The sequence below is a fragment of the Vidua macroura genome, chromosome 9 (assembly GCF_024509145.1).
Source record: "Vidua macroura isolate BioBank_ID:100142 chromosome 9, ASM2450914v1, whole genome shotgun sequence".
NCBI lineage: Eukaryota > Metazoa > Chordata > Aves > Passeriformes > Viduidae > Vidua > Vidua macroura.
In genome coordinates, this window is record NC_071579.1 from 18155714 (window position 1) to 18170937 (window position 15224).

Here is a 15224-nt window from a genome sequence, read left to right on the forward strand (position 1 = left end):
TCAGTTCACAGTAAGTTTATTTTATGTGAAGAAAAGCTTTGCCATTAATGAAAAATTTCAGTAGAAAACAGTACCTCTGCTTTCAATCTAGATTACTCAAAAGTAGAAGCTTGTATTAGTGAAAACTTCAGTAGAAACAAATCTGTAGGAAACGTTCTTGGCACATGAAGTAAAAGCTTTAAACACACTAAGTTTGAATAGAGTATTGACCGTGCAACCATGCTGGCAGAAAAGCCAGTTTTTAATGGCTGGTATTTGTCCCTCAGACAATAACATGGAAGACACATAAACCTGCTTACATAACGTTAATTGTATATAAATATGGTGTTGCCATAATCGACAGTCTCTATTCAGGCCAGCCATTTAGTTTAGCAGTTCTAAATATGTAATAGGCACTTTGCCTTTCTGACTTCCCCTTTCACCCATCAGCCAGTCTGAATCCATGCCAGGGATACTGTACACTGTTATCACCTACAAAAAGAGAAACACATCATTATAAACTTCATTTGCAGGGAAGAGTTACAGTCTATCTTCATCTGATTCCCAGTGTCTTGGAATTGAGATTAAACAGGTTAAACAGAGCATTTAATATGAGCATCCATGGAACATAATCTAATGCTCATAAAAATTATTTCACTGGTCCATGGAAAAGAATAGACACAGTATCCTATTTTAAAGTACATTTTTTCTGTTGAAATTCTATTCATTACTGTTTATTTTCTATTATGTTTTATCTTTAACTTGTGTGTGCACCCTTAGCCTTAACAGTCAGCCTAAAAGAAACTTCTGTAGACTACATGATGGAAAGACAGATGGTGTTGACGTGCTACATCTTCACAGAAAACCCAAGCCCACAGCTTCTATCTAAGTCACTCTCTACATAAGAAAAAAGTCAAAAATATTGAAATAATGCAATCTTAACTGGCTACTCAAAAACATTGCCATTTTACTTTCAAATAAATAAGGTATATAGAAAACTCTTACCTCATCTGCAAGTAGAGATAATTCACTGCTGTTTGCAGCATCATAATCATAGAGAACTCTTGCTTTTCTGCTGCCACTTGATGACTTCAGTTCACTGAGGCCTGAAGTAACCATTGAATTGCTTACTGAAGGCAGTGAAGCAGAGGCTGAGGCCAAGACTGAGGGAGAAGAAACACTCTGCACAGGAGTTGTGGAAGACTGATTGTTGTTAGAGAGGAAAGTAGATGGAAAGCTGTGAGAGGGGAAAAAAAAAAAGAAAATACTTCTGAGTGAATCTGTTTTACACAGGGCATTATACATGCTCCCATGCCTAAATTAGCTTCTTATTTTTATCAGCAATAAACACCAGTAGACAGCAGTAAGAGAACAGCACTGAGAGTTGCATAACATAAATAAAGATACTTGTTCCTGATAAGTAGCACAAATCAAATCAATATAATTTAAAAGGAATACTGCCACCTTAAAAAACCCTGGATATTTGTCTCTTAAAAAAAGGCAAAACCAAGAAAGCACTGTTGGTCAAACTTAATTCAGATTGTACTTTGATAAACATTTCTTTTGACAGCTCTGCCAGGAAAAGCAGCCTCCACCTCCTCCTGCTCATTCCTCAATTATGTGGTTACACAAAAGATTGTGCTGATGAACCAGATCAGGGAAATATAATACAACTTACAACCACAACCTCCCTCTGAAAGCAAGAAAAACCACACAACTATTTTTGTAATCTAAATCAGTTCATTGATCCAGCTAACTTCATGCTGTAAAACAAAAAAACATTTTTTACACTAAAAATGAACTTGTATCAACTTAAGCTCCCCATTTCTAGGTCAGGCTGCTACTTGCTCAGTGCCAGCCATAGCGCTTGCCAGACCCTCCCATGAAGTTAATTAAATTCATTAACCTGACTGAAAAAGAGGGAAAAAAGTGTATAATATCCTACTTAGTTAATGAGCTCAGTCACAAAAAAACTGTTATGAGTGACAGAGCAGATACAAGGGAAAGCACAGAATATATGACTGAAAAATGGAAGGAGCAAAAAGGAGAGCAAAGCAGCTAGAGATTTTGGGGCAGTGGAGTAGGAAGAATGGACCAGCAATGATGAGCTCTGAGAACGTCTCATGTCCCTCTGCCCTACATTCTGGGATGCAGTCCTGTGGCAGACTGAACTCAGTTATTTAGCAGCTGATGTAACAATTTCTTGTCCCTTTGCTGCCTTACTTGGTTCTAACACCCATCTGGGTCTACCTTAAGAGTAGGTCAATAGAGGTTTTAAAAAGTGACAGAGCTGATGCAGTAAAAAAGGGCCAGCAACTAGGAGTCAGACTGAGTCATGATGACCTGGAACTGTAGTTGCATTTCCTTCTATTCTTTGGACCACTGAATTCCCACACATAACTCCCCTCTTCAGTCCTTCTACGTGGATGCCTCTTCATTAACATCTGGGATATGGGCATATTACCTCCCCCCTCCTTTCGTGTGCCCACTCTTCTGACATAAGGAAGATCTATCCACACCACCAGCATATGAACCCACCAGAAAAACAGCCTCATCTCATCCTGCCCACCTCTGCTCCCCTGTCAGATGCTTCTGAAGGTGCAGTTCAGTGGCAACTGCACCCATGTAAATCCAGATCAGTATATTCCCAAAACCATATCTGCAGCATTATTGGTGCTCATATAAGAGGAGCTGGTTTAGGGAGCTGATGCAGGTAAAAACGAAACCCATCAATGCAGCAACTAATTTTTGGTTCATGTGACAATAAATAGTGGAACTAATGCAGCTCATATCTGTAACAGCTGCAGCAGTCCTGCATACAAGGTTCCAGGTTCACACTATACTTAACCTGGTAAATGCGCAATGCCACCAAACAGGGTAGACCCACTCCTATACCCCATTTTTGCACAGATGTTCCTTCTCTACCATTTGAGTCAGATCTAGCAATCTGCTGCTTTTGATTCAACAACCTGAACTAACCAAGAATCAGGAAGTTAACTAACTTTCCATGAGAATAGCTTATTAAACACATTCATCTTGCAGTCACAATTGTATCTGACTTAAAGAAAAGAGCAGCAGTGTAATATGGAGGACAGCACTAGCTCCTTGACAGTCAGACCAAATTGCATGTAAAAATTGGGAAGACTTTCAGGAAACTGTTCTGAATTTAGGCAGCAGCTTACTACTGTGCAAAGGAGGACGTCCCACATCCCCCTGAGGCTTACCTTGACCCCACTTGATCATAAAGAGCTGGTTCAACTCACCAAGAAGAGAAGATAACTCCACCAATTTCTTTTTTTCTTTTGCTAGATTAGTTTTTCAAACTAGTTCATCATGTTCCCTGAACAAATCCAACAAGCAGAATAAAGGGAGCCAAAACCAGACCCCACATTTCTGTATGTATAACTCAGCTGTGCCTCATGATGTATTTATTACATGATTAGCTGGCATTCACCCAGAGGGATTTAATTTTAAATGACAATCAGCTGTTTCTCAATATTCTTAAATGACTCTTCAATATACTGCTAAACCTGTTCCCAGTTAACACAGTAATTACCTGTAAATCATTCTGCTCAGTTCAAAGGGTCACTGGTTTGTACAGTCAGTGGAACAGAAAGCCAAAACTTTATAACCATTCTGTCAATCAGTGGAGCATTAGGTCTCACTCCTTTTGCAAAGCCATATGTAAGGCATTTTACTGGAAGGCTCCAGCTATACAGAGGTTGTCTGGTTCAGTGTTTTTATTTTGAATGTTTGAATAACAGGAGTTTCACAGCTTGTAGAGTAAGATACTAGTAATAGATACTCTGGAAAAATTATGCCACAGCTTACATTTGTTTGTCAGGGAAGCTGAGAAACTTCAGAGCAAAAGCAGTTGTCAAGAAAAAAAAGCAGCCAGAGTACCAGAATATTTGAAATAGATTTGTTTAGTTCATTCTGAGGAACTGAAAATAAGAAAAAAAGGGAGATTTGATTTAAAGAATGAATCCAGCCTCACAGGAGGGGAAGGCAGTACAGAGATAAGCAGCTGGTGCTGCCTTGAAAAGAAACATCCCTAAAAATATGTCTATTTATATAAAGAGAACTGGTCCAAGTTTTTCCTCCACCTTCCTTACAGTTGCCTCTGGAGAATACATCAGGAAGATCAGTTCTCAGCTTTGGAAGCAGGAGGGGTGTATGCCCTAGGTTCTGACCCAGGGAAAATATCATCTGCATCTCCTCTGAGAACCAGATTTCTGTTTCAAGTAACAAACTGCTCTCACTTAGAAGCTGAATGCCTCTGGTCCATTAGCAACCTCAAAACGAAACTCAGTGCTTCACAGTTCTTGGCTTTTATGTGAGAACATTGCACAATACCATTCTTAGATGTGTGAAAAGCTGTGTAACTCAGCACAATGTGTTAACCAACACAGCACTGGCAGACCTAACCAACATCTAGCTGAGCTGCCCAAGTTGTTTATTTAGTCTCTATGTGCCCACAACCTCAGGAGCACAGAACACAAACCCCACTCATCTACTTATTTATTGCAAGGGCTACACACCACATCCCTATAAATGGAAGCAAGGAGCACAACCTGAGACCTGTCCCAGTGCTCTGCTATACTTCAAGTGGGATTTCCTTGCACAAGGAAGGAAAGACACACCCAAGATTTAATACCATAACTATTTTAATCCACACAGGCAGAGAAACTTCATTTTACTGTTAGAGGCATTTAGAATTTTGCAAAGCTTCCATGCTTCTGGTTCTCTACCATTCATAGTAATTTTATTAAAAATACTAATCAGATCACAGCCACATAAAGATACATCCTTCTGTTTTCCTAAAGAAACTATTTTCTTCAAATACACTTTTTTATATGTGGTATAAATTTTCAACAAAAACAGCAGTTCTGGGACAAGCTATACATCCTAAAGCAGAAATTAAGAGGAAAATATTCTTCCTTAGAATAAGGGTATTATGTTTAAGGCCTTCTGTTTGATAAATACACTAGGATACGAGTACACATTTTTAAAAATCCTCTCAAAATAGTTGTGTAAATATATTTCACTTAATTTCTAATTTAAAAGTTGCTTTTCCTTAATACTGTAAATGTTTGTTTTCAAGCTTTCAATTCCACAATTTGTATTTATGTGCTACCACATTTTATAGTTGAATATCTGGACTGTATTAGATTGGGATGTAACTTTAAATATGCAGCTTTTTTGGATGGAAATTTTAAATACTTTAAACTACAATTTAGCAGTTTAGTGTTTTTCAAGACTAAAAAAAAAAATCTTTAAGCTACACAATTTAAACAAACTGAGGAAATCAAATGCCACAGGAAGTTGCAAGTCAGGAAAAGGGTAAGACTCAAAACCACTTTTGTTTTTACTTCCTTGTCAGGGAAAACATAAACAGAGATACCTCAGAGACAGCTACCTAGAACAGACACCACAACAAACTTCTAAGTACAGACAATTCTTCAGTGCATACACTCACGTAATTAACATGATCTGTGTAACTCTAAGAAAGGGTGATTTGTGAAGAATTAGAATAGAGAAACTTTATGAAGTGTAAGTATGTAGATCTCTCTACATTCCCACCCATCACACAAAAAGGATTAAGAGCACAAATCAATGTCAGCTTCTTCTCTTACTTTAAAAATGCTAAACTCATGAAACAAGACAAACGTGTTCATGTGCTCTGGATAATAGACAGGATGAAGTAGATTTCTCCCTATACAGTATCCATGCTGGCAACTCAGTTAAAAGTGGAGAACAGTGTTTCATCAGAAGATCAGATAATGACCTGTACTGAATTAAGGGGCAACAGGAATTTATAGGAAGTGTTTAAACTTTTCCCACATTGCACACTGGTTTAGTAGCATGAACCATAAGACAACTGAAATACTGAGACTACAACTGAGACTAGAAATAAATATCTAGAAATTTCTTTTTGTCACACTAAATGAGGTGACCAAGAGCTCACCTTCCTCAATTACAGAATATATAAAATCTCAGTAGATAACTCTCAAAAAGCTTTAGCGCTGTGTGTAGGCTTAGGGAAGTAGTTGCACCGGGTAATTACATATTAATTACCTGAGAACAGATACATTTCCTTTCAATCCAGCATGCCTGTGTGTCCACCACTGTTCTATCAGTGTACATTTTCCTACCATTCAAAAGCATTTATTAAAACCTGAGCCTTTTCCTGAAGTTTATACAGTATTACTACCTTCCAAGTTGTTTCTGGAGATCCAACATATATTGGTAACATTGTGCATAATAGGTCATCTGAGCTTCCACAAAGTCATTGAGACAGCGGAGATGATGTGCCTGTAACACAGCAAAGAATTCCAGAGTTTAGTCTACAAGGGCACCAAGCTGTATTAGAAAGAGCAGGCACCAAGTCAGGTGCTAATGCCAATACTGGCACTTAGGGATAAACACCAGATAGGCAGAGTGCCTGCATTTACCAGGCAAACAGGATAAAATGTCACAAAAATTCACATACTTGAGTAAACATTTTTGTGGTTTCAACACTCAATTGATCTGATTTAATGGGAAGCTGGATATAAAGAATGAAAATGAAAGCTCCTGCATTCTGCAGATTAATGGAAAAGTAAAGTTAAATTCAGTAGCTATTAAATTAGAATTAAAAAAAAAAAAAATAACCCTTGTGGTTTGATGCTTTAATGCACTGAAGTGAAACCTCATAGACCAGAGTTCCCAAGTGGTTTACTGCAGCTATCTTTAGAAGGCACCCTGATAGTGACTTTCTTCCTCAACACCCTTTGGGTACTCACATGTGTGCTGCTGATTCCTTCCAGCAGCAGTCTGGTAATCTCTGCTTGACGGTCAAATTCACTCTGAGTAATTCGCACCTCCTGTTCAGACTAAAAGCAAGAATGCACATCAGGTACAGGTACAGTGCTCTGTGCTACACCTGCCCACTGCAGCAGTCCCACTTGATGCAGAACTGCTCATACAAATGCATGAATCACAAGCTCAGCTGGTTGAAATGGGCTTTTTCTTTGCAGATCTCTACTGGGCAAAAACAGTAATTGCATTCTGGGTTCAGAAATGTTGAGGCCCTGTGTACACAGCAAGCAGCTTCCTATCAGACACCTACTACATATGCAAAAGAAAGGCATTTCTTTGCCAGCAGTATTACCCCACCTCTCCCCATAACAAACCAAGTGTTCACTGGCACAACCACGTCTGCACCAGGGGTTTTGTCAGCATACCAATGGCAGCCAAGAATAATGTAATTTTTTTCTATACATCAACTTAACAGATCTCTGATGAAATAATTCAAAGCAAATCTCACATTATTTTTGCCACATAACTGCACAACAATCAGCTGTACATAAATCTTTGATGTGAAGTTTTACCAGGATGTCTCATAATTTAATGTCTTATACTGGCCACCAAACTACTACAACTGTTTCTGGAGCTTGTAATCAAGGAGTCTTTGAAATAAATAAACCTGAACTATACAAAATGTTCTAACACTTGGTGCTACAATTAGAGTAAAATTTCTATTAAAATGATGCAACAAAAGTTTCATATTTCAATAATTCAAATTTATTCCCTGTTAAATATAGTTCTCAATGATTTTTAAGTTTTAAATTACTTCAATCTAGGACAGCTAAAATTACTTTAGAGTACTTTTTTTCAGAGGGGAAGAAAAAATATTACACTAAACACACATATACAGAATATGTGCTCTAAGATCCATTGCTCCAAGACAGAATGTCCCCAGCCTGGAATCTGGATTACCTCGCCTCAGTGCTTATATTAATTTAGTGCCTTGTTTCTAAAAATAAACCCAAGGGCAAAAATCTACATTAGGTCCAAAATGCAGCAATTACTATTCTCAGAAAGGAGAAATATATTTTCAGGAAAATTAATGAGGTGATACCAGTAAAACTCTGGTTTCAAAAGCATTTTATGTGTTTGCAACCATTCTGCTCTGGCATTCAGCTAATGTTAATCAGTATGAAGAGTCACATGGAACCTCAGAAAAGAGCACAGAAGAATGACACAGTTACCTAAGAACCGTTTTCCATCTGAAGTCACTGCAGCTGGAAGGGCTTACACAGTAATTAAACACTGAAGAAGTACCTAAAGAGAACTGTGTGCCTTTTACTCAAAACTGAGATAGCAGTGTTTGTATCAAGTTTCAAATTAATTAGGTCTTCAAAGTTTCTGGAGGAAAGAATCTTTGCTTGGAATTTTCTGATTAAATTTGAATTAGTATCAGTGAAATTCATCTGTCAGTCTTTGAGAGAAATATAAGAACAAACAGATGAAAAAAGCTAATCTGATAGCCAAGAGGGGAAGAAAAGCAACAACTTAATTTTCTTTTAAAAATCCATCAAAGCAATAAGTAAATCATTTATCTGGAGAGAAATAGTTTTGTCTCTTGCTTCTCTGAAGTCAGCAGTTGCTAATGTGTTTCTATCTCCCTGTTAGGTAAGTAAATACAGGAGAAGAGGAACTTACAAGAAGGGGACATTTCCATCAGAATAATTGTATTTGTTTCAACAACCTTCTAGCAAATCAACTACTTTCCATAAGAAAAGGAAAAGTAGACAATGTGGTAACATATATTAACTTAGTCAGTACAGAGTGACTTAAAATATTTTTTAAAAAGCCCAGTGTAGTGGTTTCATAGAGATTTCCATTAACTGAATTACGTGATGATGTCTTTAATGAGTTTTGCCCATCCCTATTTTCAGTATTGCTAAGTGAACAGTAGCAGGACAGCGTATCTATTCTACACCTTGGGGTAAAGGTGAAAACCAGCTGACTTATAAGCTGGGAAGTTTATGGCCTGATCACCTTTATTTCTGAACAGAGTGAAGAGCTCAAAAATACAAGACTAAACTTCCCAGCTGCAGTTGTATTGTGTTTTTAGGATCATTAAAAGGCCTCACTAGGTATGTCTCATGAAGATTCCTCAAAATGGTACTGCAACTACAGAATATGACCCCAGGTTTTGAATCTGAGTATTCAAATGTAAATAATCTCCCCAGATTTCACACTGGAGTACAGGACCTCTTAGAAATACTGTGCAATCCTGCAGTGAGGGGACAACACACATAAATGCATATGAAATAAAATCACCTTGCTAATGTTGTTTTACTAGACACACTTTTAGTAAAACACCGGTAGTGGATATACAGCTGTGCCTAGTATTTAATATTCCTTCTGAAATGCACAGTTTGAGGAAGCTAAACTGAAGAAAGTTTGTCATATTGCCACCATGCACATCTTTTATTCTAACTCAAAAAAACCCCAAAACTGTAATTAAGCCAGTGATGACTGGATGGTCTGAATTCTTTGCTGGGAAGCTTATATTTAAATGGAAAACATTCATCAATCTCCTCCTCCAACTCTCAAACACAGAAGGACAGACTGCCTTTAGAAATGTGGATGGATTACTGCTCCCTTGGCTGTACATAATCTTGTAGTTTATTCTCAATAGTCTCTGCTATTTATATACTAAATAAAAAGGGGACCTAAATTACATAATTTATTACAAGAGCTAAAGTTTTTTGTCTTCTTTATGCTATAGTTAAGCACTTTGTAGTATTTCTTCTTTCCAAGACATAATCTGTTAAATTTCACTACCCTAAAAATTGCTTGTCCTTGTCTCTGAGAAGGAAATAGCTTCGTTTTCAATACAGCAGTATTCTTTCCCTGCTATTTTGTCCCCAATATAGGACCAGCAGACAGGTTTCCTGCTTCCAAATGTTACTTTACTTAATTCATTAAATAATTCTCAAACTTTGGGATCAAAGTTGACCTCATCCTCCTTTTACAGTTAACCCTCCTTTTACTTTAAATGCCTCCTTCCTTCTGAACTCACATTCATCCTCACCTGTGGCACCATAACTCACAGAAAGCTGGAAGAGCAACTCCCACAACTCCCAAGATTTCACTTGAAGCTGCATATCCCAGCTTCTCCCTACACCTCCCAAAGCTGCCTAGCTAGTTGCCCATTAAAAACTGTACTCCAAAGCCCCTGCTCTCCTTCTATTGACCTAATTTTAATTACCCCTCCTCTACAGAAATCCACTAAGAAATCCCTCTTTCCCTGTTAGCATACCCCCTCACAGCCTGTTGCCAGTGCTGGTTTGTCAGAGCCAGTGAGCCTAAGAACAGCCCTTCTCAAGGCACTGCAGCAGCCCCTGCCAAGCACCCCATTAGCTCCTCCGAGTTTGTCCCTGGGCAAGGGACGGCATGACAGAGCAAGCTGCAGCCCATCCCAAGGCTAATGCTAAGCTTATGAACTAGCTTTCAGGGCAGGTGCAGTTTTCAGATGTGCCTACTCCCTAACTTAAGCTGCAGAAGAGCTAGTGACACTGGGGAGAAAGGTGAGGTGTCCCATGTTCTGGGTAAAACTTGAAGATTAGTGTTTTCAGGAGAGTTTAGATTACTAAACTCCAGTATTTCTGAAAATTTTCAAATAAGCTTGTTCTTATGAGGCTATCATACCAGTAAATTTTGAGAGAAGTCCTGTAGTTGTCTGTTGTATCTTGTCCCATGAGAATCAGATGGTACTGGTACTAAGTGACAGCCAGAAACAGTTTACTATAAAACAAGCCCCAGGCATTGTTTTGCTACTGAAACCTGAAAGGCCCAGGAGGGGCCCAGTGTATTCTGATGTAATGCATCAGGCTGCCAGCATCAGACTGAAATCAACAACATGTAATGTCCCTTATTACAGTAGACCAGCACAAGTTATAATTTCAGAATTCTGCAATTTTAGAAGTGTTTACTTACTTTTGTCACTTCCTCAGCCCATATCTAGTCAGCATTAAGAGTGGGGGAGGAGAAAATAAAAACATACAAACTTAGACACTGGTGGTACTCTATTACAGTATATAATCACACTTTGGCTTTTAAGTACTTTCCTGTCCTCAGAACTTCAGAGATTTGAGGAGTGCTACAGTCAGTTGCCCAAAACCCTTCGTACACAATGAATCTATTATGGATATGAATAGCATTACATCTATGAAATAAGATACTGAAGAGAGTGTGACTTGTAGAACTCATGTATTACAAGAATCTACTTAAAACAAGCTATTACAACACAAGACATAACTACTTTAAAAAATGACATGAATCAGACAAACCAAATTACCTTAGGAGGAACTTAAGTTACTTTAATGTGTTATAATAATGGAAAACTATGGAAAGCTATTCTCATTTTTACACTGAAAGATAGGAATGTTTTCTCTTGCTAATTTCATTACCAGTTTTCTATTTCACAAGCACTTTGACTGAAACCTAAATTTAATTGAAACTGCTACAGATGTATCTCACATTGAGTATTAGAGTAGTAGCAAGCAGCACAGCAAAATCACAGAACTGCAAGGGATTTAGTCTAAAAGTTAATTACTTCAGCTTGCTCTTTCAATTCCCTCTTGCAATGTGGTTATTTTCATCTTCCTCCATTGTAAGATGATGACACAATCAGTAGGAAGAAATGTGTAAAAAGGTTGCAGAAGCAAACTATAACAAACAAGTTTATTTGCTCATTTTTTTATCTGGTCACAGCTGAGAAATCTGGAACAATAAATTGAGATGAAACCCAATATGCCATGCAGATCCAAACCCCAACCAGAACAGGCTGGACAGCACAGTCTATGCTGTACATAACTAATTCATCCCTTTCTCTTCCACTTTCACAACTATAGTGCTAAAACCAGCTGTGCTAGAGAGTACTTGCAACAAGCTTAGGATACATTGTACTCTAAGTTAAGCCACTAACTTCTGTGACATTATTCAGTTGCAGTTCTTTGTAACACACTGCTTGAAGGGAGTAATTTCTACATATTCCTGGCTGTTTCACAGAATTCACTTTTACTCATATTAAAAAGACAGGAAAACTAAATTCCTTTCCTCTAATAGCTGAAAATAATTTCAGAAGTGAAAAATTAACCCCTTTGTATCCTAAGTTTACATTCATAAAATCACAGAATTTATAATATAATACTGTATCTTTCAAATTCTCAGAAATAATCTGCTAAAATAACATCCAATGCTGTACTGACATAAGTGTATTTAGTGCATTACACCAATCTATTTTAGAATGGAAAACATCTGAAACAAGACCAAAATGAGCTGGATAGCAAGAGGAAACATTTGACAGGAAAATGAATGAACACAGGAGGCCAACAAACCTTTAGCCATTTTACATGCAGCAAGTTGAGCATGTAAGAGACATTTACCATAATGTTATTCTCTTCAGGCTGAGAGATGTTTAGTTGCTTAAGTGTATAGATAAAAAACAAAAGCAAGTTATAAAACTGCAAATATAGCAGGTAAAGAGATTATTAGCACAAAGCACTGCAAGCTTATGCAAAACAAGACTGTGAAGTGAATATAGATAAATAAAACAGTTTGGATTTTGATTTTAAATACTGAACTAAGCTGTTTCAGTTGTACAGTAAGCAATTTTCAAATTATTTTTCCCAGGTATAAAAATATGTAATCACATGTAGATAAAATTTAGCACTTTAACCTGTCACAAAAAATAGTAAAGCATAAAAACTTGTGTCATAGCTCAATACACTTCACTAACCTATCAGTCCAGCCCTGTTTATCAGGTTTCTTCCTTTATAAATAAGGGAGCCAGGAGACTATAACCCATTTGCATCACACCTACATCCAGTTTAGTTCTCACTTCTATATTGCAGAAGATAAGGAAGAGGTGCAATTTTGTTATTTCTGCTGGCATTCTACAACCTGATACTTCTTACACATGCACATTAATTTTAATTACATTTTGACAGCAAAGTATAGGCAAAACAGTGAAGAGGTTTAGAGTTTCATGCTCTTCCAGCACTAACTTATGTGCATAAAACTGCATACTTGCTGTATGAATACTTAGGATCAAGTAGTAGCAGCAGCAATTGGCACCAAGCTCTGAATGATTGCACTGGTGATGGAATTAAAACTTCAGTGTAATATATACATATATATATATAATTTTAATACCAGGCTCAAGGGGAACAATTCCTTATGGTCTTTTCATTGCTTTAGAAAGTAAGGTACATACTTGCTACCACACCACAAAGGAAGATAATAATAAAAACACTTTTTTTTTAAACTTAACTCTGAACAAAGTCAAGCAAAGGAATAGTTTACTATCCAATGCTCCTCTACCCATTGCTTCAAAAATGCACTACATGCTAATCAAAACCTTCTCTGTTCTCCGTAGTTAGTCTTACAAATTAAGAAAACTTGACAAATAGAGAAGTGACTCTTTTTGCAAAGAATTTACACAAGGGAAAATGCATGCATAGACTTAAAAATAAAGCTAGTTTAAATACAGAGGGACAGTGTGCATGACATGGACTGACACAGAAGAGCAGAACTGTCAGGTAGATTATGTCGGTTTTTAGATGGATCATGATCGCAAAGATGCAACACACTTCAAAGCTCAAGATAATGTCTCTCAGATCTTTCAGGACAAACATGCATTCTGAAAAGCCAGTAAAATCTGTCAGTCCTTCTTCTGCCTCTCCATCATGTACCCTGTCCCTGTGTATTTAAATTGACTGGATTTCTTTATTTGCATGACCCTTACAGGAGAAAACATTTCACTGTCCTTCATTAACGGCTGAACATTTAGGGATTAAGTCAAAAAATAGCTATGAAAATACTGTAAATATATCCTGATGAAACTACATACAGTCAACAGTCTATTCCTTCACTTAAGAGCATTTTAAAGAGTTTAAAAAGCAGTAGCCTTTTTTTTTTTCAATTTAATCTCCTTGAATAAGCATTTTTTGAGGGAATCAGAATGGTTAAGTCATGTGGGCTGAAGCACCACACCTCTGTTTGGAGGTGTAAAATAGTAAGCAATACATAAAGAGAAACCACAAATATTTTTGACATAGAGAAGTATAGATAGGTTCATCAGTTGAAAGCAATTATACACACACTTCAACATTTGCAGAGATTCAAGTACTTCTATTTACACCCATATTGGCAGGTTGTATCAATTAATTTTTGACAGTATAGACTCATTGACTATAAAACAAGAAGAGAGTAAGTAAGTCTAACTTGATGGAATATTTAAAAGACTAACACCTTGATCAGTAACTCACTTCTGTTTCCTTGTGTTCCACTAAGGCATTTCTTACAAAAGTACCTAGAAAAACAACCAGGGTAAGAAGCTAGGACTGGAAACATAACCGAGCAGTCAAGCTGAAAAATATGTATCAATAAGTCTGAAAGTTATGGACCAACTTAAAAAAAAAAAAAAAAAAAAAAACACCTCTACTTACTGCAGCTCTGGCTTCTGCAACTTTTGCCTTCTTCAGTCTGGTTTTTGCAGCATCCAAATCCAGTCTTTTATTTTGTAACAGTTTACGTTCTTTCTGAAAGTGAGTTAGGTTAGTTTGTGAGAATGGGTACACATACAAGCAAAAGACTCTCTACTTGGAAATGCTTTTAATGAACTATCATGTAAAAAAAAAGTTCTTCAGTTCAAGAGAGAGGCAGAATTAGATCCCAATTATTCCCATACAGTTTATGCTCAATATGCATACTTCTCATAGAACAACAGTTACCAAACAAACGTTTTCATCATTATTTTGCTTTTACCTCAGCAAAAAAACAGAAAATACTCCAAAGGCACAAATTTCACTTGATTTTTTCTACATTACCTGGAGGAAAAAGAATGCACTATTATCTACTACTACATTTTGACGACTGACAGTTACAATTGGTGTGAAATTCTGAAAAATGTACAATTCAACTTACAGTAATAGTTTTGTAGTCTCCTTCAATGAAGTTTCTTAGGGGAGTGAGAAAGTTTATAGCAGAAGTTTGAATGAGTTCTCTGTCTGCTGCCCCAATTCGCTTTTGTGTTTCTCCACATTTAATGAGTGCATTTCCTGCAAAGGAAAAAATATGTTAATTATATTGTTCAGGCAGGAGGTTCACAAAACAGGTTGCTACTGTCAGGAAAGTTTAGGCCAGTAGTTTGAAAAACAATCAAATGCCATGAAAAGGGCCTTCAAAAGAAAGAAAATAATGTGCAAAAAAAACCCAAAAAACCCTCAACCCCCCCACCAAAAACCACTCCAAACCCCAACATAAAAACAAACAAAATACTCACACCAAAATAAATAATCACACAAACAAGCCAAATCATTTTTATTATGAACAATCACAGGTCAAGGCAAGATTTCAATGAGACCACATATTATGGCAACTCCATAGTGAACACCTATTTCAGA

At 37.1% G+C, this 15224-nt stretch overlaps 1 protein-coding gene across 6 annotated transcripts in view; it reads right to left on the minus strand.

Annotated features, from left to right (window-relative positions):
• SH3GLB1 (SH3 domain containing GRB2 like, endophilin B1) overlaps positions 1-15224 on the minus strand; it is a 22340-nt gene continuing 7116 nt past the window's right edge. For 3 of the 6 annotated variants that reach the window (XM_053985223.1, XM_053985228.1, XM_053985227.1), the window contains exons 4-11: positions 14746-14879; positions 14268-14360; positions 12156-12242; positions 10753-10776; positions 6765-6854; positions 6194-6294; positions 985-1216; positions 1-471 (exon numbers count right to left, since the gene is read on the minus strand). In XM_053985223.1, the coding sequence (XP_053841198.1) occupies positions 364-471; positions 985-1216; positions 6194-6294; positions 6765-6854; positions 10753-10776; positions 12156-12242; positions 14268-14360; positions 14746-14879 (869 nt within the window). In that variant the 3' untranslated portion in view covers positions 1-363. The remainder of the gene's footprint in view (positions 472-984; positions 1217-6193; positions 6295-6764; positions 6855-10752; positions 10777-12155; positions 12243-14267; positions 14361-14745; positions 14880-15224) is intronic. The other 3 variants (XM_053985224.1, XM_053985225.1, XM_053985226.1) reach the window with 3 other exon arrangements.